This window comes from Arvicola amphibius, chromosome 12 (assembly GCF_903992535.2).
Source record: "Arvicola amphibius chromosome 12, mArvAmp1.2, whole genome shotgun sequence".
NCBI classification, from domain to species: Eukaryota; Metazoa; Chordata; class Mammalia; order Rodentia; family Cricetidae; genus Arvicola; species Arvicola amphibius.
In genome coordinates, this window is record NC_052058.2 from 24608952 (window position 1) to 24631055 (window position 22104).

Sequence of the window (22104 nt, forward strand, 5' to 3'; positions counted from 1 at the left end):
GGCAGTGCTAGCTGCCTATCCTGCAGATGGCATAGTTGCAGGCCAAGTCATGCGTCGATGTGTGGGATGGAGTTGTCTCACTGCCTTGGGGAAACTGCCACCGCAGAAGGTAGTTTGTAGCTTATAGGTATAGAATGTAGCTCATTCTTGCCTAACGTGCAGCGCCCAGGAAGAACAGTCACTGCTATCTGTCCCTATCCCATGCCCCGGCCACGTGCCTGGCCCAGGACTCCTGCCATCAGCAGCCCCGCAGCAGATGGGCTGTCACGGCTGCAGCACAGTGGATGTGGGAGGAAGCCCCAGGAGCACTGTGGGTGCACCCTTCTGGAGAGGGGGGCAGGGAGAAGGTGGCATCTGTTGTGTCCCTGAAGGCACAGGAAGAGTGTGAGCTGGAATGGGTTGTTCCTAGAGGCCCTGCCGCACGTGGCTGGCATCTGTCTAAGTCGCTCGTCATTGTGACGGAGGTCCAAGCACGAGGAGGAAGTACAAATGGCTGATGCTGATTCAGGCTGAGTCCCAGGGTCACTGTCCTTGTCCTTACTGTTGACTGTAGATTATCCCCCCTCCCATCCATGATGTCCGTGTCAGAAGCACCCCAGCAGCAATGCTTCATGATTCAGGGGCCGGGGGCTTGATATGTCCGAGATGCATCACTTCATAGCCTTCCTTAGAAAAATGAGGGGGTTTAGACTGGGTGGCCTGTAAACCTCGTTACACCCAAACCTCTGTTGTAGCCAAGACCAGTGTCTGGATGCCCGTCTGTGACACTGTGTAGAACACCCATACATCTTCGGGTGCTTTGCACACACGACTGACTAGTGTAATGAAGGTCACCTATCCAGCTCATTCATGAGCAGCCTTTCTGAGTCACGGAGGGATTCCAGTCCCTTCCTGTCGGTGTCTTACAGCCCAAGCAGAGCTAGTGTTTGCTTCGGTGGTACTCTTAGATGCAGGCCTCACCTCTCCAGTTTGCTCATTGGTTGTCTCTGCTGAGTGAACCACTGCATGACCTGAGCAACACCCCAGAGCCCGGAGCCCGGAGCCCAGAGCCCTTAGTCAGATCATGTGGTCGGGCCTCTGCTGTGCTTCAGATTTTATTAGGTGTGTCAAGGATCTCTGGGTGCCATCTTTCATACCGTGGTGGAAATGAGGAAGTTGAGTGTAGCTCAGCAAGAGAGTGCTTGCCCGGAGTGTGTGGGCTCCTGGGTCTCACCCACAGGATGAATGAATGAATGCCCGAACTAGATAACCAGCTTTCTCTGGGTTTGAAGTTCCGCATCTTGTGATCTAACTGGGATACCCTCTCAGGTTAAATCGCGAATACAGGTATTAGCTCTTGGATGATTCTGATGGCGTGACCACAGGCCCAATGCCTGAGAAATCTATCCTAAGAGACTTTAATAACCGACCTCCTTGTTCACACCATCAGCGCTTCGCGCCTCTCACGATGCATAGCTGTCTTCATAGGAGAGTTCCTAACTTACTCATTTTCCTAACTTACCTGGGGCCCCTTATTTAAGGCTGGCCTCTGTGTTCTGGAGCAGAGTATCCAGGGGGTATTCAGTAGAGGCAGAACCACACGCTTCTGTGTCTGCTGGCCAGTGAGCCATAGAATGTCCCGTCCCCTCGTGTGCCTACCTTGTGTGGCCTGTGTGTACAGTTTAGGAAGTGTGTGAGGAGTGCTCTGTGTGTGTGGTAGTGTGTACCTGTAATCCCAGATGGGGGAGAAGGACCAGGCATTCACACCCCACCTCGCTGTGTAGTAGGTGGGAGGTCATCCTGGACTACATGACACTGTTTCAAACCAGAGAGAGTGAGCTGTAGGTGGAGACCACTTGTTCGCTCCCAGCCACCCAGACATGAAATAATCACAAAGAACTGTATTAATCAAAACACTGCTTGGCCAATCACTTAGGCATATTGCTAGCAAGCTCTTGAATCTTAAATTAACCCAATTTTTGTTATTCTATATTTTACAAGTCTCATGGTTTACCGGTAAGGTTCCTGGGCATCTATCTCCTTCAGCTACGTGGCATCTCCCTGACTCGGCCCACTTTCTCCCCTATTTCTGCTTGGAATTCCAGCCTTACTCTATTCTGCCCTGCTATAGGACCAAAACAGCTTTATTCATTAACAAAACATTCACACATTCACAGCGTACAGAGGGGAATCCCACATCAGAACAAAGGAGAGGGGGGTGTTTTATGGAAGGTGGTCTCCAGCATGTACCCCAGAAGTCCCCATAGCTGCTTTCACCTCCTAGGTATTCCTTATATAGCACCTCACTTCTTGGTATCACTGTGACAAAATGCCATAGACTGGAGACCTTAAACAGCAGCCGTGTTCTGGAGGCTGGAAGTCCCCAGAGACCCCACTGAGTCAGTGTCTGGTGAGGGGTCTTTCCTGACCTTCCACCGTGTGCTCACTGCAGGAGTTCATGAACATCCTTTTTAGGATTTTTTTTTTTTGCCTTTTTCTTTATGTGTGTGTGTAAGAGCATTCTGGGTGCCCTGGAGCTGGAGTCACAGGTGGCTATAAGGCACCTGACCTGAGTGCTACCTAGCACTTGAACTCCTGTCATGGTCTGAAGGAGCAGGAAGTGCACTTAACCTGAACTAAGTCATTTCTAGCTCTCAAGTTCATTCCTAGTTACATATTCAAGTTTGAGGCTGGTCTGGGCCATACAGAGTCCCTGTCTCAAAATTAAAGTGAGTGAGTTAATGAATGAATGAATGAACAAACAAGCAAACACGGGTTGAGGAGGTGGCTCAGGGAGTAATGTACTTGCTCTCCAAGTGTGATGACTGCAGCTGTGACCCCTGCACCTACCTGTAACCCAAGTTCCTGGAGAGGGACAAAAACTCTTGGAAGAAGCTGGGTATCTAAACTAGCTGAATTGATGAGCTCTGGGTTCAAATGAGAGATTCTGCCTCGCTATATAAGGTGGCGAGCCACTGAAGACACCATTGTCAGCCTCAGGCTCCCACACCCATGTGCGCCCATACAATGCAAGTGAACACATGCAGGCCTGGAGAGATGGCTCAGTGGTTAAGGGCACATACCACTCTTGAAGAAGACCTGGGTTCAATTCCCAGCACCCATACTGTACAGCTAAAAGAAAACTACTTTTTTTTTTTTTTTTTTTTTTTTGGTTTTTCGAGACAGGGTTTCTCTGTAGCTTTTTTTTTTAAAGCCTGTCCTGGAACTAGCTCTTGTAGACCAGGCTGGCCTCGAACTCACAGAGATCCGCCTGCCTCTGCCTCCCGAGTGCTGGGATTAAAGGCGTGCGCCACCACCGCCCGGCTAAGAAAACTACTTTTAACAAATGAACACACACATGCACATACCCCCCCCCCACACACACACACACTACAAACAAAATAACAAACCACAAAGGCTGATGTGGGATATCCTTCTGTATATGTGTTGCTCTTGTTGGTTAATGAATAAAGCTGCCTTGGGCTATGGCAGGGCAGAAGATAGCTAGGCTGGAAGAGACTTTTAGAGAGAGTAGGCAGAGGCAAGGAGACGCCACATAGCCACCGAAGGAGACAGACACTGGAACTTTACCCAGTAAACCACAGCCTCATGGCAATACACAGAATAATAGAAATGGATTAATAAGATGTAAGCATTAACTAGGAATATACATAACCCATTGGCCAAGCAGTGTTGTAATTAATACATAGTTTCTGTGTGATTATTTGGATCTGGGCAGCCAGGAAACGAATGTGCCCTTCAGCAGCAGATGGGGCTCAGTCTCCTGTGTGACCCTCCTGTGGTCTGGAGAGTTGGGGCTGTGGCTATGCACAGGCTAGACCAGGAGGATGCCCATCGCGGGCCATCATAGGTCACTGAGCTTCCCTAGGGCTGCTGTGCTCTGTGCGCTCAGCTTCTTTGTTTCTTTTCCTCTTAATTTTCTTTGCAAATTCTCTTCAGTATATGTGACAATTTCCTCTGTGTCATGTGAGACTTTCTCTGGGGGCCCTGTTGATCCCCCTCCGAAGTCCCAGGGGCAGTTCTGTTAGTGTCCCATCAGGGCTTCTGTAATTGCCCCAGGGAACCTGTTGACTTGCAGGAAAGAGGGAGTGGCAGATTAGCAGGTAGCGGTGGCCTGCCCCTGTTCTGGTGGGTGGGAAACTGGAGGAGAACCCAAGGGAGGTTGGGGCCTGTAGTGTGGCGCCGCTTTCTCTGTCGCTGGGAGCACGTGCTGCAGTGTGCTGCATGTGGAGGTCAGAGACAGCCTCCGGTGCAGCTCTTGGCTAACAACTGGCCTGTGAGCTGGGGAGTCTTCCAGCTCACTGTGGAATGCCCGGTTACAGATGCGTGCTACCAGGTCTGGCTTTATGTGGGCTCTGGGGACCTGAACTTAGGTCCTTACACGCACGTGGGCGCACACACACACACACACACACACAGCAAGTGCTTTACCCACCAGGCCATCTCCCCTGCCTGTCTCTGGTGCGGTCACATGATGTAGCATACTCTTGAGGGAGGAGCATCAAATGTCCAAAAGGGGTGGTGTGAGAGAGTCACCTGTGCACATTTATACTCTCTGGGGATCACTGAGGTAAAATTAATTTCAGTATATTTGATTTAGTCTACTGTATCTCGAATATTATCTCATCATTGATCAGAAAAATGGCTAATGGGATAATTAACATTTTTGTGTTGAGTCTTTGAAATGAGGCGTTTTTTTCTTGTGTATGTGTGTCAGGTGTGCATACATGTGTCTGCCTATCCACATGTGTGGCACACACATGAGCAAGTCCTCATGAATGTACAGGTACATGTGCATGTGTGGGGTGGGCACCAGGGATCTCCCTCAGTCGATTGTCCACCTTAATTTTTGAGGCAGGACCTCAGCCAAAGCCAGAGGTCTGAGATATAACTAGTCTCTCTAACCGCTTGCTTCAAGGATCCCGTCTTCCTTTTCTGAGCTGCGGCAGCCGCCACAGCTCCCCAGTGTTTCTGTGAGTTTGGGGACCTGAAGCTCTAGTCCTTGCTTGTGCAGCAGGCACATTCACCCCCGAGCTCTCCCGGCCATGAGAGATGTTTGTATTCCTTCCTTGCTAACCACATTTCAGATACCCAGGAGTTACATGTTGACCTGAGATGGCTCAGTCAGTACAGAGGTCACTGGGCGAGCAGCAGGGTTCTCTATCCCCAGCACCTGTATAAGATCACAGGCATGGTGGTACATGCTTGTAATCCCAGCTTTGGAGAGGTGGATGCATTCCTGGGGATCACTGGCCAGCCTAGCTCAACAGGTGAGTTTCAGGCCAGTGAGGAATTTTGTCACAGAGAACAAGGTTCCAAGATGAACCTCAAGCTTCTACACACACACGTATACACATACACCTACATACTCACACATACACACATGTGCACATACATACATATACACACATGTACACACATGCACACATGCTCACATGCATATACATAAACCTATGTACACACATACACAAAAGCATCACACATGCTGGGTGTGCTGTAGCTATAAGGATGGCTGCAGTTTGTGTTAATTCCTTCCCGAAAGCAGGGTGGTACTGGTAATAGGTCATGCCCGGCCTATTGTGGACTGAGCCACTGGCCACACCAGGCTGGCACTCGTGTTGTGGGGTGTTTGCCTGAAGCCTTGCTTCTGGCCAGCTTTGGAGTCTCAGGAAAGGCTGTTTGCAGCCTCTCTGCCTCATCTGTAGCATGAAGTCCCACCAGCATGGTCCCTGGGGCACTTTTGTGTGGTGTGAAGGGAAGGTGCCCAGGGTTGCTGCATCTGCCTGGCTCAGCTGCCTTAGCCCTTGTCATCACAGATGCAAGATCTATGCATTTACTTCTCTGTTGCGCTCCAGATTGCCAAGACTGTCTGGTCACCTGTCTGGGTTCCACTCAGCCATCAGTCAGTCCCCTGCTACCCTGTCCCAGTCCCCTGCTACCTTGGGCCACTCCTCTCCGAAGGGGGGCTGGTAATGGGCTCCGGGGACTCCTGGTCTTTGCCTCAGGCCTCACAAGCCCTCCTCTCTCAACAGGCTCAGCTGGAAGCTCAGAAAGCCACACAGGACTTCCAGAGGGCCACCGAGGTGCTCCGCGCTGCCAAGGAGACCATCTCCCTGGCTGAGCAGCGGCTGCTGGAGGATGACAAGCGGCAGTTCGACTCTGCGTGGCAGGAGATGCTGAATCATGCTACTCAGAGGGTAGGAGGGCCGTGTGTATGCTGGCCATGGGGAGCTGGGCCCGTCTGCTGTATGTTCTTTGACTCCCCACAGGAGTATAAAGAGGTTCCTGGATGGCATGGAATACTTCTGTAAAGGCTGTCTGCTCTCCAGAACCTTTTGGCTGGCCTGGCTTTAAGCCATGCTCAGGCATGACAGCCTCCCGGTGACATGTGAGGATAATCATTCTCTGTATTGCCTGAAACTTATCTGGTTCACATAGACCCTGAATGTCTTGGCAGTGGAGTTGGGTTTCCCAGAGGGGCCAGGATACTTGCCAAGGTTAGCTCCCAGTACTCCAGAAGGACCATTAGTCCTCAGTGGAAGCCCTGATAACAGTTTGAACCTGCACTTGGGTGTGTGTATGTTGGTGGGCGAAGTGCCTAGCCCAGAATTAAGTGGGCGCTCAAGCAGGGCCTTCCAGATGAAGTTGGGGTCTGGGAAGTGATGTGCAGTAGGCAGTAGCTGGGAGTGATTGTCACTGTGGGGTTTATGTCACCATAATGTGGCTCTCTACCTGCTCCCAGGACTCACTCTCTGGCTCAGAGCTGGAAGTAATAATCGTCTTGGTCTAGATAGACTACTTAACAAAATACCATAAACTGAGGGCTCCCACACAGAAATACATTTCTCACAGTTCGGTAAGCTAGGAAGTCTAGAACCAAGGCTGGCATCTGTGGTGACTGCCTGCTTCTCAGAGGCCATGGTCTCCAGAACCAAGTGACAAATGAGCCTTCTCTTCTTGTGCTGGGATGGAGCCCCAGGCCTTTGGCATTGTAGGCAAGCACTCTAACCTTGAGCTACATCCCCACCCCTCAGGTTTCGTTTGTAAAGAGCACTGGTCCCATAGCACTGCTCCCTCCAGGCCCACGGTATCGCCACCCTAGGGACATTCCCACTCCAGCAAGTGGGGCCACCTGCTTGACACTGTAGACCCGAGTTTGCTGAATATTTACAGAATATTCCCGGATACTGCTTCCTTCCTCCAGGTACAGCTCTTGTTCTTCTGAGTCTTGGTCTCCTTGGCACAGGCCTGTTCTCCAGTGAGGCCAGGGGGCTGTTGTAAGGCAGGCAGACAGACGCAGACTGTAGCTCTGGTTTCCATGAGTGTCAGAAAGGCTGTGTTAGAAATGAGGTCCAGGATCCGGTGCCAGTGGCTATACCCCGACATTGTCACCTGCCACAGTGGCTCAGTCCTGGGGGTCTGATGATTAAAATGGGCTTGAGTATCTTTAAATAGAAAAGCCTGGCTTACAAATGACTTCAGGAAATCAGCTCTGCCCGTGGCTTGGCAGCCTTGAGCTTCCTGCCCCCTAGTGGCCATAATGCTTGTAGCCCCAGCAAGGCTGAGAAAAATCTTTTTTTTAAGCCGATAGAAAATCTTTTATATATATATTATTTTTTTAAAAAAATATTTATTAAAATTTTCCACCTCCTCCCATTTCCCTCCCACTCCTTCCTCCCCTCTGCCTCTCCAGTCCTAAGAGAAGTCAGGGTGCCCTGCCCTGTGGGAAGTCCAAGGCCCTACCCCCTCCATCCAGGTCTAGGAAGGTGTGCATCCAAACAAAGCCAGTACATGCAGTAGAATCAAAACCCAGTGCCATTATCATTGGCTTCTCAGTCAGCCCTCATTGTCAGTCACATTCAGAGAGTCTGGTTTGATCACATGCTCCATCAGTCCCAGTCCAGCTGGCCTTGGTGAGCTCCCATTAGATCAATCCCACCGTCTCAGTGGGTGGACGCACCCCTCGAGGTCCTGACTCCCTTGCTCATGTTCTCCCTCCTTCTGTTCTTCATTTGGACCTTGGGAGCTCAGTCCAGTGCTTCAATGTGGGTCTCTGTCTCTATCTCCATCCCTCGCCAGATAAATCTTACTGGGTCAGCTATAGAGAAACCTAAAGGGGAGGTTGGAACCCGTGCAAAGCCAAGCCTGATAGAGAAAAAAGCAACTAGACAAGCCTCAGGCCTGCCCTTCCTTCTGGGACTCTTGCCCTCCAAAGCTGTAGATCTGTAGCAACATGTAAGAGGCCGTTTCAGAGACTACCAGATGTGCCCGTTCGTTGTGGTGTGTGCAGAGACTACCAGATGTGCCCGTTCATGGTGGTGTGTGCCTTTGGTGCCAGGCCGGAGACTGAGACAGGAGGATCAAGGCTACCCTGGGCTATGGAGGGAACCCCATCTTTTCAAAAAGGAGAAGAAACCACTGCATGTTACTATGAAATAGGAAAGTCCACGTTTTAGTCGCGGGGTAATGGCAGTGGGTAGCTGCCCACAGAGGCTCCTGAGACCCGCACACTGTCTCCACGGAATCACATGCTTGGCCTATGGAAACAAGGCTCTGGGGTCTGCAGCAAGCAGACTGTGGAGCTTTGCAAGATAGCTTCAGAGCCTCTTCAGTTCAGCTGGGGCTTCGCAGTGGCCCATGCCCATCTGATGTGTACCCTTTGACCACCAAAACAAAGGACCCAAACATCCGGTTCATCTATGTCTATCTATGTTAGGTATGGTAGCAGCAACCTGTGTGATCAGTGGGGAGTTCTGGGTCCCAGGCCAGGCCTTCCCCATCACGGATAGTTCTTCCTTTTCTCTGGTTCCTTCATGGTTGCATAGCCCTAGGATGATTCTCCTTGAACTGGTGAGAAATGATCCTCCCCTCTGGGCAGGTACCTCAGTAGTAGAACAAGTGCTTGGAGTTAGCTTGCAGGCAGTCAGATCCATCCCCAGCAACAAGGGGGAGGGGAGCACACAAAAATGCTCTCGAGACCATGACCTTTGCCCTGCCTCAGCCTGCAGGGTAATAGAGACCCAATCCTCCCTGCAGTCCAGATGCTCATGTTTGGCTCTGAAATAGCGTGAATGCCTGTGACCCTCTGTTTGAATTGAGCATTTCTCCCAATGGGGCTCCTGGGGACCATTTGCCAGGCCTTGTGGGGGTAGCATGCTGGGCTGCCTTAGCAGAAGGCCATGTAGACACTGGCTGACGTCTGGAGATGCCAGAAAGCCTGTTTCATTAGGGGAACGGAGCTTTTATAACCCTCTCCTCCATCTCTCCACATGTTCCTCACCTGAGCCCATCTGTCTTCTCTTAGTCTACTGGTAACATTAGATGCCCATACTTGAAGCTTTAGCAGAAGCTAACACCCTAGATGTCAGGAGCCCCAATATTCTCTAGTGGTCACATGTAACCATAGACAGGTCATGGGGACAGTTCTTGGCTTGGTGCTGGCAAACAGCAAATGGTTCCAGTAACACTGCCGAGCTTGCAGCTGAGCAGCCTCCCTTGGGGCTGTGTCTGCTGTTCCCCAGAACCAGAGGGAGGTTTGGCGGCAGAGGCCTCTCCAGCCCTTGGCTGCTTTGATCTTGAAGCGGTCTTCTAGGGAAGGCAAGGGCTTTCAACTCTCTGAGACAGGAGTGCTGGCAGCCTGGGAGGGAGGAATTAGCTTTTTTGACCAGATGGAGGAAGAGGTAAGTGTGGCGTGGACACAGGAAGGCAGTCCTTGCTGGTGAGCTGGCAGCAGGGGCTTCTGGAGAGGAAATGGCAAGACGAAGCCAACCAACAGCTCCTCCAGGCTTCCAGGATAGCCATGAAGGCTGGAACTGGAGAAGAGTCACCTCCTGGAAGGTTGCCTGAAGGGAGTCGAGGGCCACCTTATGGCCCCTCCTTGGCCTAGAGGTGCGGTGGTGCCACGTACCACATCCCCGTGTCTGCGCTCTGTGCGCTATTACCCAGTTCGCGAGATTCAGGCAAGGGGCAGGAGGTTAAAATACACAGACACTCAGACAGACACTCAGACAGCGAGACAGTGACACGGGTAATCCTTGAATTCCCCAAGAATGCCTCCTTTATTGTGTTCAGGGGCAGATTATATAGAGATAGCCACACCCCAGGCAAACCCACCAGAAACCACTCTCCTGCCATCAGGAACTCCTGAAGGTCTCATGCTCAGAGCAGCTGTAGGCACTCAGATCAGAGGATTACAAGAAATTCAGGATCTGGGGTCTCACTGCTCCCAACACAGTGGGAAACAGTTTGGAGCTTTTCGGAGAAACTGCGAGGAGATGGGAAAGCCCTTTCCGTCCAGACGAATGTTTCAGGATGAGGCCCATGTTGGGAGAATATTCTAAACCACCTGACTGGAGGAGAAGACTCTTTTCATCTTGGACAGTTGTCCCTGAGCTAAGGTCACCTGAGCTAAGGTCTACCTCAGAGAAGGATGTGGAAAACTAAGCACCATTGCCCATCTTTGTACGTCCTGTGTGGTCATGCTGTGGCAGTGGCAAGTGGGGCATATGGATGCAGAAGAAAGCTGTAGCCTGTAGTGTTTCCTCTGAGCTGAGCATAGCGGTACACCGGGATACATGCACTGTGTATTAGATGCTATGGAGATACGTGGGGAATACAGCATCTCAGACAATGAAACAAAACCCAGTGACATGATGACTCCAAATGCTGCCTCCGCTATCACAGCTCCCCTAGAGCAGCCAGAGCTACCCCAGCTGCCTGGATCCCACACTGCTTTGAATGATAGATACATACTGCAGCAGGAGTGCTCATCCCCTGCTAGGCTGTCGACTCCAGGTGTGACCTCTTGTTCTTTGCCCCAGTGGGTACCTGGGAATGGCTCTGAGGTGTGAGGGTGGTGGCAGTGAGACAGAAGAGCACCTTGTTGAGATGGGAATAGGGAACCTGAGTCTGGGCTAAACACGACCAATGGGAGCTTTCAAGAGCCACGGGTGGCCCCGGGGAAGGCTTTCTCTGTGGTTCCATCTCAGTTGCTCCATGCTAGTCCACCTTCCCTGTGGGGGAGGCTTCTGTCCCTGGGCCCCAAACTTTCCTCCCCCATCACTGCACCCATCATTGCACCCAGCTTATGCCTGATTCTAGGCTGCAGATGTAGGAGTCTCCTTGGTGAGGTAGAAATCCTGATGTGTGTTACCTTTGAAGGCATTGCAGGTAGGATAGCCAAGTGCTTAGGATGTTCTGGGTACTTAAGTTTAGAAAGGCTTTGCTTGTTTGCAGCCTGGGAGCCGAGGTGGAATGAGAGCCTGTGCACAGCTGGGGAGCCCTACTTCTCCTGGGAGACACTTTTCTTTCTTTCTTTCTTTCTTTCTTTCTTTCTTTCTTTCTTTCTTTCTTTCTTCCTTCCTTCCTTCCTTCCTTCCTTCCTTTCTTTTCATTATTGAGCTCTACATTTTTCTCTGCTCTCCTTCCTGCCTCTCCCCTCCCCTCTACAACCCTCCCCCAAGGTCCCCATGCTCCCAATTTACTCAGATCTTGTCTTTTTCTACTTTCTACTTCTCATGTAGATCAGATCTATGTAAATCTCTCTTAGTGTCCTCATTGTTGTCTAAGTTCTCTGGGATTGTGGTTTGTAGGCTGCCTTTCTTTGCTTTATGTTTAAAAACCACCTATGAGTGAGTACATGTGATAATTGTCTTTCTGTGTCTGGGTTACCTCACTCAAAGTAATGTTTTCTAGCTCCATCCATTTTCCTGCAAAATTCATGCTGTGGTTATTTTTTTCTGCTGTGTAGTACTCCATTGTGTAAATGTGCCACATTTTCCTTACCCATTCTTTGATGGAGGGGCATTTAGGTTGTTTTCGGTTCTGGCTATGACAAGCAAAGCTGCTATGAACATAGTTGAGCACATGTCCTTGTGGCATGATTGAACATCCTTTGGATATATACCCAAAAGTGGTATTACTATGTCTTGAGGAAGGTTGTTTCCTAATTTTCTGAGAAATCGCCACACTGACATCCAAAGGGGCTGTACCAGCTTGCATTCCCACCAGCAATGCAGAAGTGTTCCCTTTACCCCACAACCTCTCCAGCATAAGTTGTCATCAGTGTTTTTGATCTTGGCCATTCTTACAGGTGTAAGATGGAATCTCAGAATTGTTTTGATTCGCATTTCTCTGATGACTAAGGATATTGAACAATCCTTAAGTGTCTTTCAGCCATTTTAGATTCTTCTGTTGAGAGTTCTCTGTTTAGATCTGTACTCCATTGTTTTTATTGTGATTTTTTTGGTGTCCAATTTCTAGAGTTCTTTGAATATTTTGGAGATCAGACCTCTGTCTGATTTGGGGTTAGTGAAGATCTTTTCCCATTCTGTAGTTTTGTCTTGTTGACTGTGTCCTTTGCTTTATAGAAGCTTCTCAGTTTCAGGAGGTCCCATTTATTAATCGTTTCTCTCAATGTCTGTGTTGCTGAAGTCTGACCCCTTTGCATTCTGGACTTTTCTGTGCCTAGCTAACTTCAGGACCTTTGGGGAAGGGCTGCCCCACTGGCTTTCCTGCCATCATGCATAGTGTGGGTGTGTTTTTGTTCTACTGTTCTTCTAGTTAGGTAGCTCTGAAGCCATTCCATGGAAAGCACAGACTGGTGTCTAGTCTCACAGGCACACAGGAGTCATCCAGAAGCATCTGGAGAGTGTGACCACAGGAGTTTGTGCTCTTAGGGCATTTGCCTGTCTATCAGGCTGGCCTTAGTGGTGTAGGAGGTCCTTCTGTTTATGTGTTGCTTTCATTGGTTAATAAATAAACTGCCTTAGCCTTTTGATAGGGCAGAACTTAGGTAGGTGGGGAAAAACAGAACTGAATTCTGGGAGGAAGAAAGCAGAGTGAGGGAGAAGCCATGGATCCTCTGCCTAAGACAGACACCAGTTAGAATCTTTCCCAGTAAGCCACTGCCACATGGTGATATACAGATTAATAGAAATGGGTTAAATCAAGATGTGAGAGTTAGCCTATAAGAGGCTAGAACTAATGGGCCAAGCAGTGATTTAATTGATAAAATTTCTGTGTGGTTATTTTGTGGCTAAGCTAGCCAACTGGCCGAGAAGAACAAGCGGGCCCCCTCCTTACACCACCTCAGGGTTCTCCTAGGTTCTGCAGGCCCAAGCAGAAGAAAATAGATATTGGTTGGATCTGAGTGTTTCACAAATTTCTCAAGATTTTTACCTTTTGCCTTTTTTTCCCAGTACTTGGGTCAACTTGGGTACGTTATCTGACAGGCTTTTTTAAAGTACGTCAGGAAGAAAGCAGATCCTGTTTTACTGACATTTAATCTTAATATTCCTGTAGATTTACTCAAAAAACTTCTTTTTGTTTGTTCTTTGATTTTTCGAGACAGGGTTTCTCTGTGGCTTTGAAACCTGACCTGGAACTAGCTCTTGTAGACCAGGCTGGCCTTGAACTCACAGAGATCCACCTGCCTCTGCCTCCCAAATGCTAGGATTAAAGGCGTGCGCCACCACCACCCTGGCTTCAATGAACTTTTTTTTTTTTAATGATATAAGTATAAGCAGTACGCCAGCTGGGTGCTGTTCTGAGCTTAACCAGGCTGGCCTCTGCTGTTGTTTGAAAGGTCATGGAGGCTGAGCAGACCAAGACAAGGAGTGAACTGGTACACAAGGAGACAGCAGCCAGGTACAATGCTGCCATGGGCCGTATGCGGCAGCTGGAGAAGAAACTCAAGCGGGCCATCAACAAATCCAAGTAAGTCTGGGCACATCCTTCCCTGGGTGGGAGCGGCTCTCTTCTGCATCTGCTCCCCCTTTTATGTACTTTCACTGAGGGATTGCCTGGAGCTTGCTGCCTAGCGCCCTGTGCCCCTGTAGTCACATATGACACACCATAGTATTCCTGCTGCTGCCGCTGCCATGGGCAAGGATGCTGGCGGGAAACAGGAGATGACACGGGAAAAGGAAATTCCAAAGCAAACCATTATTTGGCCTAGAGGTTCTGCTTTCGGGAGCTTGGTTTGTATGCTTGGCTTTGTAGCTGATGGTGTGGACTGGGGCCCTGTCCCTCAGTTTACCTATCAGCATCATGGGGGTGAGTTCTGCTCATCATTCATGGTCTCTATGGATCAAGGAAGTAGCTGATGAAATGCTACAAGTTAGGGTAGCGGTGCTTTCCCCAAACTCTTCTGACACCCTCCTACATGTTGACCAAGTAACAATCAGTGGGAAGCACAGCTGGGAAGACTGGGTCCCTGATTCATTCACTGGGCCTTAGAGAGAAACAGCGAGCCAGAACTGGGACAGAAAGCATGTGCTAAACTTTTGGTTATCTGCTCGTCCTGAGACTGGACAGCTAGAAGCTTGACAGAGAACTGGGGTTCAGGTAAGTAGGGAGGGAGGCGTTATTTTTTTTTTTTTTTTTTTTTTTTTTTTTTTTTTTTTTGGTTTTTCGAGACAGGGTTTCCCTGTAGTTTCTAGAGCCTGTCCTGGAACTAGCTCTTGTAGATCAGGCTGGCCTCGAACTCAGAGATCCGCCTGCCTCTGCCTCCCAAGTGCTGGGATTAAAGGAGGGAGGCGTTATTAAAGGAAGAGGTGGAGCCTCCGTGTTCTGTATGCCCCATGTCTTCTCCTGGGCTTGCCCCTGCTTTCTGCCTGCTCCCTCCAACACACCTACATCCATGCATCAGAGAAAACGCTTTGTTTGCCACTGCACTTCCAGGGGACACAGCTGGGAGAGGTGGAAAGCCCTTCCCTCCCCTATTGCAGAGGGGAAGCCTCTGAGCTTGCTTTGTCTGGTGTGAATTTGTGGAGTTTAAGGTTCATGGTGCCTTCTGTACAGTCTTCTCACATTTGACCTGCTCACGCATGACTCCTGTGGCCACACTCTGCCAGCCTCTCCAGATGCTTCTGATGACTCCTGTCTGCCTGTGAGACTAGATGCCCGTCTGTGCTTCCATGGAAGGGCTTCAGGGGCTCTAGTGCCTTCCCCTCCTGCTTTGGTCACACCTGCTTCCCTTTTTTCATCTTTGACAAGTTCATATTTCCTTCACCTGGAATCTCATACACCTACCACACTTTCTCTGCACCTTGGCTGGGCTGATATTCACCCCATTTGGCCACTTATACCTACATTTCAGATTTTCCTTGCACACCAAAGGGGTCCTCCAATGTAAAATCGTCATCAGCAATTACAGATGCAGGACTTAGGAATTTGATGGACGAGAAATAGCTCAGACACCAAAGTTGCTATAAAGTGCCAGCTTTTCTGTCTGATGCAGAGTCCAGGGGTCTTATATCTTTCCTTGCCTATAACCTGGTTAGCTCACTAACACCTAGTCTTAATCACTGTACAAGAGGACTGATCTGAGGTTGAGGAAGTGGTGGTCCTGCTATACCCAGCTGACAGGGAGTGGTTCTGCTTTCTTCCATAGTTGGTCCCAGCGGAGGAAGTGTTTTCAGCAGCCTGTTCCTCAGTCCCGTCTTCTTTATTGGTCAGTAGACCCAAGCAGTCTCCTAGGGTAAAAGGAACCAGGATGCAAGGTTTCTAAAACTTTGAGATGGGAACGAAGAGGCCTTGGGTGAGCCAGGAGCTCTGCTGGTGTCTGTCGCTGCCATGGCCTGACTAGCTGTAGCAAATTTATCTATAGGAGTTGACCATAAGATCATATTCTTACCATTTGTTCCTGTCTTCTGCAGGCCTTATTTTGAGCTCAAGGCAAAGTACTATGTGCAACTCGAGGTACGTGTGACCTTGGATTTGTTACTGTTTTGTCCCCCAACTCAACTCTAGTGTGGTACAGGCCTTTGAATGACCCATGTGAGGGGAGGACAGGGAAACATGTTCCTCCACCTCAGTACTCAAGAGGTCTTGGGCGTTGTGTGTAGTCTGGAGCTATTTGCCACTCACTGCTCACTGAATGGTACTAACTTATTCGATCTTGGCGTGAGTGCCTAAGACAAGCGGTCCCGGAAACGTCTGTAGTAGAGTTCCCAGGCTCTCCATTTACTTCCAGAACCTTTGGGGATTGGGTCAGCAGTCTACACTGGAAGTGGCTCTACAGGTGATTTCAAATATGGGGCCAAGAACTTGTCTGTGACCAAGTGTACGGTTCCTTCCCTGAGGGCTACATTCCATTAATAGCTGTTTCTGCGTATTTTTATGTCACATGGACTGGTGTTGAGATGATAGTCATTTTCTTTACAGTGAATGGTTAGCCACAATAAAAGTAACTGGATCCTCCTTAGGCCATGTCTTGGGTGTTCTAGAAAGTTCTGTTGTAGTCATCTGTAGCCCCTCTCTCAATGGAGATACACAGAGCCACTTTGGCTTACCAGGTCCTCCATCTTCCCAATCAGCAACTGAAGAAGACAGTGGATGACCTTCAGGCCAAGCTGGCCCTGGCAAAAGGCGAGTATAAGGCAGCCCTGAAGAGCCTGGAGAGAATCTCAGATGAGATCCACGAGCGCCGACGTTCCAATGCCATGGGGCCTCGGGGCTGTGGCGTGGGGGCTGAGGGCAGCAGCATATCAGTGGAGAAGCTGTCTGGGAGCAGACCTGAGCCTGATGCCATTTCTGGTGAGTCTGGCCAGCAGGGACCACACAGCATATGTGATCTGCTTTCAGGGCCATCTTGTCCCACAGACCCCGTCTTTTGCCTATCACTAAAGAATTGGAGAGTTGGGCAACCCTGCAGGCTATCTGGTAATTTCTCATGATTTGTGGGACACTATGTTTGTCAGATTGCTACTGAATGTTAGCATTCCATGATCAAGTAAGTTTGGGAAATGTTCCAGCTCTATCCCTACCCTTCTCAGAGAGTCTAAGCTCACTTTAGAACGTTCAAAACTTTAAGATGTTCTGAGGGAAGATTAAAAGGGATTTGGGACCCAGATCTGATTCAGACCCCACTCTACCACGGCATAGAGTGGGCTAGCTGGGGTCTTGGTGTGTTAGCTGCTTCAGCTGTGTGGTGAGAATAGTGTCTTCTCTGCTGGGTAGAGTGGTCAGGAGGGTTGTGAGAAGTGACAGCTAGCAGCTCTCCCTGGGGTCTGAGCACATGGGTCTCTTCTGTCCAAGGATATCCTGTGCAGATAGAATAGAAGACTGACCTAGTTTCTGTTAATCAAGAAAGCTACCCTGTGACAGTGAACACTTTGCAGCTTCTCTTTTCCTGTGGAATAATACATTGTGACTCTCCAAGGTGCCTTCCTCAGCAATTCTTTTTTCTTTTCCTTATTAGTATTTTTAAAAATAATTTGTGTATGAGTTTTTCCTACATGTATCTACGTATACCACATTCTTGCTTGGTGTTAGGATACTGGATACTCTGGAATTACAGTTGTAAGCTCCCATGTGGGTGCTGGAAATCAAGCCTGAGTCCTCTAGAAAAGCAGCAGGTGCTCTTTAGCCACTGAACCCGCTCTAATCCCATCCTCAGTAATTCTTGAAGGCCATCAACAAAGGTTGAATCGCCAGGTTGAAGAGAAATGAAACTATAATTAATAGCTATGAATGAGTTGCTTTATATCACTTCATTAATCCTGTATGTAGATCATTTGAGCAGTAGCTTGACAAGGCCACACAGTCAACAGTGGGGTCCGGATCTGAATTCAGTCTGTCTCAAGCAGTGTGTGTGTGTGTGTGTGTGTGTGTGTGTGTGTGTGTGTGTGTGTGTATATATATATATAACTTATAGCAACCCTCTCTGGAATGCTAGACCATTTTTAAAGATGCCATAGGCGCCGGGCGGTGGTGGCGCACGCCTTTAATCCCAGCACTCGGGAGGCAGAGGCAGGCGGATCTCTGTGAGTTCGGGGCCAGCCTTGTCTACAAGAGCTAGTTCCAGGACAGGCTCTAAAAAAGCTGCAGAGAAACCCTGTCTCGAAAAACCAAAAAAAAAAAAAAAAAAAAAAAAGAAAGAAAAGAAAAAAAAAAGATGCCATAGGCATAATGAGAACTAGAAAGGATCTTAAAGCGAGAATGCAGGCTGAGAGGCTCTGAAAACAAGAATGGTGTGTCTCTGAGCCTTGGTTATTCTGTTTATGCACCAGAATAAGTGTTGTTCTTTGTTGCAAACAGTGGTCTAGGCAGGCTTATGAGATCAAAAGTTACTACAGACATACATTGCATGCAGAGCTGCCCTTTCCAGCAGCAACTGCTGTCTATGCCAGAAGGAAGACCTTCAGTCTTCATTGTAAGATTGCCTCCGCAGGACACATCACAAAGGGCTAGTGTCTAAATTTATCTTCCCTTTTCTACAGTGCAGTATATGCTAGACATGTGCTTTACCCTAGCTATCCTTTCTCTAGGTAGTACCTGCTGGCATAAAATTATAGCGCAAAATTATAGTGCAGGAGTTAATTTTATTTCTGGAACACTGACTTTCTATGGGACCTAGCAGGAGGTGAGTCAGAAGGCTCAGGACGGTTGTAGAACCTGCACTCCACGCTGTGGGATTGCCTGCCTGCCAGCAGAGAGCTTGTTTGCAAGCCTTTAGGGACCTGGGCTACTTGTTAGCAGGCTCCGTGTGACTGATATTCTCACCCCACAGTGGCTTCCGAAGCCTTTGAAGACGACAACTGCAGCAACTTAGTGTCTGAAGACGACTCAGAAACTCAGTCTGTGTCCAGCTTTAGTTCAGGACCAACAAGTCCATCTGATGTGCCTGACCAGTTCCCTGCAGTGGCAAGGCCTGGCAGCTTGGATCTGCCCAGCCCCGTGTCCCTGTCTGAATTTGGAATGATGTTTCCAATACTGGGCCCTCGAAGTGAATGCAGTGGGGCCTCCTCCCCTGAATGTGAGGTGGAACGAGGTAAGTTTGACCCCTGGCACTCTGCCTGGCCCTGAGTCTCTCCTTAGAGCAATCCCCTTGGCAGGTTCCTGCTAGAGAGGTTTGCTTCCTAACTCCAAAGTAAGGATAGTAAATCTCATCTTAGGATACACACTAAGGGATAAATAGTGTATCATCCAATGCTGGAGAGGCCCTGAGATGCATGGTGGGTGGCAGTGGGAATCGTAGAGGGCTTAGGCGGCTGGAACTGTCAGCTCCCATTCGGCAACCTTTGTATCTCTACAGGAGACAGAGCGGAAGGGGCTGAGAATAAAACGAGTGACAGAGCCAACAACAACCGTGTTCACGGCAACAGTGGTGGTGGCAAGGGCAGGAGCCAAAGCAGCACACCCCCTGAAGGCCAGGCCTTGGAAACCCGTATGAAGCACCTCTCCCTACAGTGCTCAAAAGGAAGAGATGGGATTATCGCTGACATAAAAATGGTGCAGATTGGCTGACTCACCCAGGGCTATGGCCCATGTGCAAATCACATTTATACATGAAACTTGAGAAACATCGTGCCAATACTCATTTAACACAAGCCAGATAGTATGCATTTACTCTAAACTGCACTAACCAAGTTTCAGTGACCTTGAGGGCTGAAGCATTTCCCTCTGGTAAGAGCTCTTGGGCTGGTGTTTTTCAGAGCAGAGCCATCGCAGGTAAACTGTGACCAGGGTCACAGCTTTTGCAGAACGTTCCCTTGCAGCGGCAGTGTAGAAGCAATAACTAGTTTCTGTGAAAGAACCCGAGCCAGGAGGGAAACTGGACACTTAGCCAGACTGGGGTCACCAGCCTACATCTCTATCCCTCTATTTGGGGAAACTGAGATGTTCTCTCCATTATATCACAGGGCACCAAAATAATTTTAAAACTCACAAACAGAAACTCAAGTGTTCAGAACACATTGTTTTGACCCAGTGAAATCTCAAAAACAATGCCAAGACACAATTTCATTTTCATCACCTCTGGTGCGCAGAGGGGGATTTTTTTTTAAAAAAAAGCATGTCTTCTGGGACACCCATTATAACCATTTCCTAGGAAAGGTACCATGAACTGCACTTTTTGGGGGTGGGAAAGGTGACTGAATGCCAATATGGGGATGGGGAATGAGGGAGCAGGGACATAGCATACGGGGTTTGTGGTTGCGGGAGGTTTACAGCCTAACCTTAGCCCGCCAGCCGAGGGGGTTTATTCTAGAAGTGCATGCCACTGTTCTATCTAGACAGACTATTTAAGGTTTATGCTGCACCTAGTATTCTTTAGAGGGAGTAGGCATGTGCTGGCAGGGGCTGGGAAATAGAAGCAGTGGATGTTATGCCAATAGTAGTGTGTTTAGACTCTTAGTGTTTATACTTATGCGTATTTAGGGCACTGTATTTTGTCCTGTTTTATTGATTTGGCTTTTCTGAAGAAAGCAACCCCCCCATTTCAAATTGTCTTTTAATTCTGTCACAGCTTGTATATTTTAGCCATGTGTGTATAGCTTCATACAATAGTGATTTCTTCTTTTTTATTGATGGATACATTATCCTAATTACAAGGTTATTTTGTACTTGTTTTAATACCTTGAGGGTAATAAAAACTAAGAAAACTTTGTGACTTCTGCTGAGAAAGCCACTGTTGTGTGTCTTCCACTCTGGGACGTCCCTGGCTTTGTTAAGGACCATGGGATGCTGTGGCCCTCTGCTCTCATTTCATCCTGGTGGTTTAGGCTCAAAATCCCAAGGTCTGAATTAGAATTCCACCTTTGGTGTTACAAAGGGGAGCACCGAGGAGAGATAGAGGCAGGCAGCCACAGGCCCAAGAAAAGAGGGTCTCTGCTTCACTGGTCAGTGTAGTCTCCTGGGGATGGCTGGGATGGGGAGCTACAATCCTGCAACACGGGTTCATCTGACTCAGTCTGGCTCTAAAGCGCATTTTCTAATAGGAAGCTAGAGTATTGGATTTTAATGTATATGCTACACACTGAAATGTGTTGTGGGATGACATCCTAGTTAGCTGTGCCCATCACTGTTAGTCCCTCTCTCCCTCAGCAATGTTTACAGGATGGGAAAGGAGTAAAGCTGTGTACTCTAATGTTCAGGATCACCACAGGATCAAGTACCTGTCACCCTGAATGTTGGTCCTTACATCTGCCTTTTAAGTTGGAGTCACATGGTAAAATCTCGTAAGCATTTATGGCAGATGGATTTTGTGTTGGGAAGCATAGCACTGTACCCCTTACTTGAGCACTGGGGCTTCATAATCTGGTTGCTTGCCACCTGCCTGTCTCCTAAATCAGGAAGGGAATGCATGAATGACCTCTGATCCTGGCTCCTGTCTCACCTCCTCTCACGTGTCCAAGTGAGACACAACAGTGGCACAACCTGTGTCCCATCACTGTTATTTTGACTTCTTTACTCTTCTTGTTCGTCTTTGTGGTCACCATGTCTGAAATTCAGCTACTAACCAATTTCAGTTTTTGGCCCTCTTTGGCTTTTTCTTCCCCCCTGAGGTGACCACGAACCATGTGCTACTAATTTTAGGATGTAACCTTTTCTGGATAATTTTCTTTTTTGTGTCAAGGGGGAGTTTCTGGAAGCTTAACATCTATGCATGTACTGAAATGAGATAACCTGAGCCATCCCCTCCTCTCACTAGCAATTTCTAATTTTTCCCTTTTTAAAAAATCTGTTCCACTACTGTGCTTCTGATTCAATGAAGTCACCTTCCTACAACACAGATCCAACCGTCAATTCCAGCCTGCTGTCCCCACATAGAAAGCAGCTGGGCTGCGGGATGGTAGGAATAGTGCCTACACTTGATTTCTCCATGGAGCTTGCTTACAGGAATCAATACTGTTTACATATAGGTCTTTTCCACTGGGTTTTGTTTTTGTGCTATTGGGGACTGAACCCAGGATCTTGGGCATGCTAAGTGCTGTGCCAATGAGCTGCCTCTCAGCCTTCTATTAGGTTTTTTAAATGCAAAAATTAACCTTTATACTCACATTTCAAGTTTATATGGCTAAATCAAAAGTCCTAAGAGTTTAGTTAAGAAAAATTTCATTGATAAATACCTTCCAACTACTGAATTAAGATATCCTTGAAGCATAGGCCTTCAATCCCAGCACTCAGAAGGCAGAGGCAGGCGGATCTCTGAGCTGGAGGCCAATCTAGCTTAGAGAGTTCCAGACAGGCTCCAAAGCAACACAGAAACCCTGTTTCAAAAAAAAAAAAATCATTGAAGCATGTATTTTCAATATACACCTGTCTTTTACCAAAAACACAGTAGATTAACTCAAATCAAGTTCTGGAGGTTAAACTATA

The 22104-nt window shown here is 48.5% G+C and overlaps 1 protein-coding gene across 1 annotated transcript in view; it reads left to right on the forward strand.

Moving 5' to 3' along the window:
* Nucleotides 1-20409, forward strand: part of Sh3bp5 (SH3 domain binding protein 5) — a 68642-nt gene extending 48233 nt beyond the window's left edge. Inside the window, exons 4-9 of the mRNA XM_038348656.1 lie at nt 6033-6197; nt 13586-13716; nt 15660-15702; nt 16320-16539; nt 18515-18775; nt 19040-20409. Coding sequence (XP_038204584.1) covers nt 6033-6197; nt 13586-13716; nt 15660-15702; nt 16320-16539; nt 18515-18775; nt 19040-19251 — 1032 coding nt within the window. The 3' untranslated portion in view covers nt 19252-20409. The remainder of the gene's footprint in view (nt 1-6032; nt 6198-13585; nt 13717-15659; nt 15703-16319; nt 16540-18514; nt 18776-19039) is intronic.
* Nucleotides 20410-22104: the final 1695 nt, after the last annotated feature.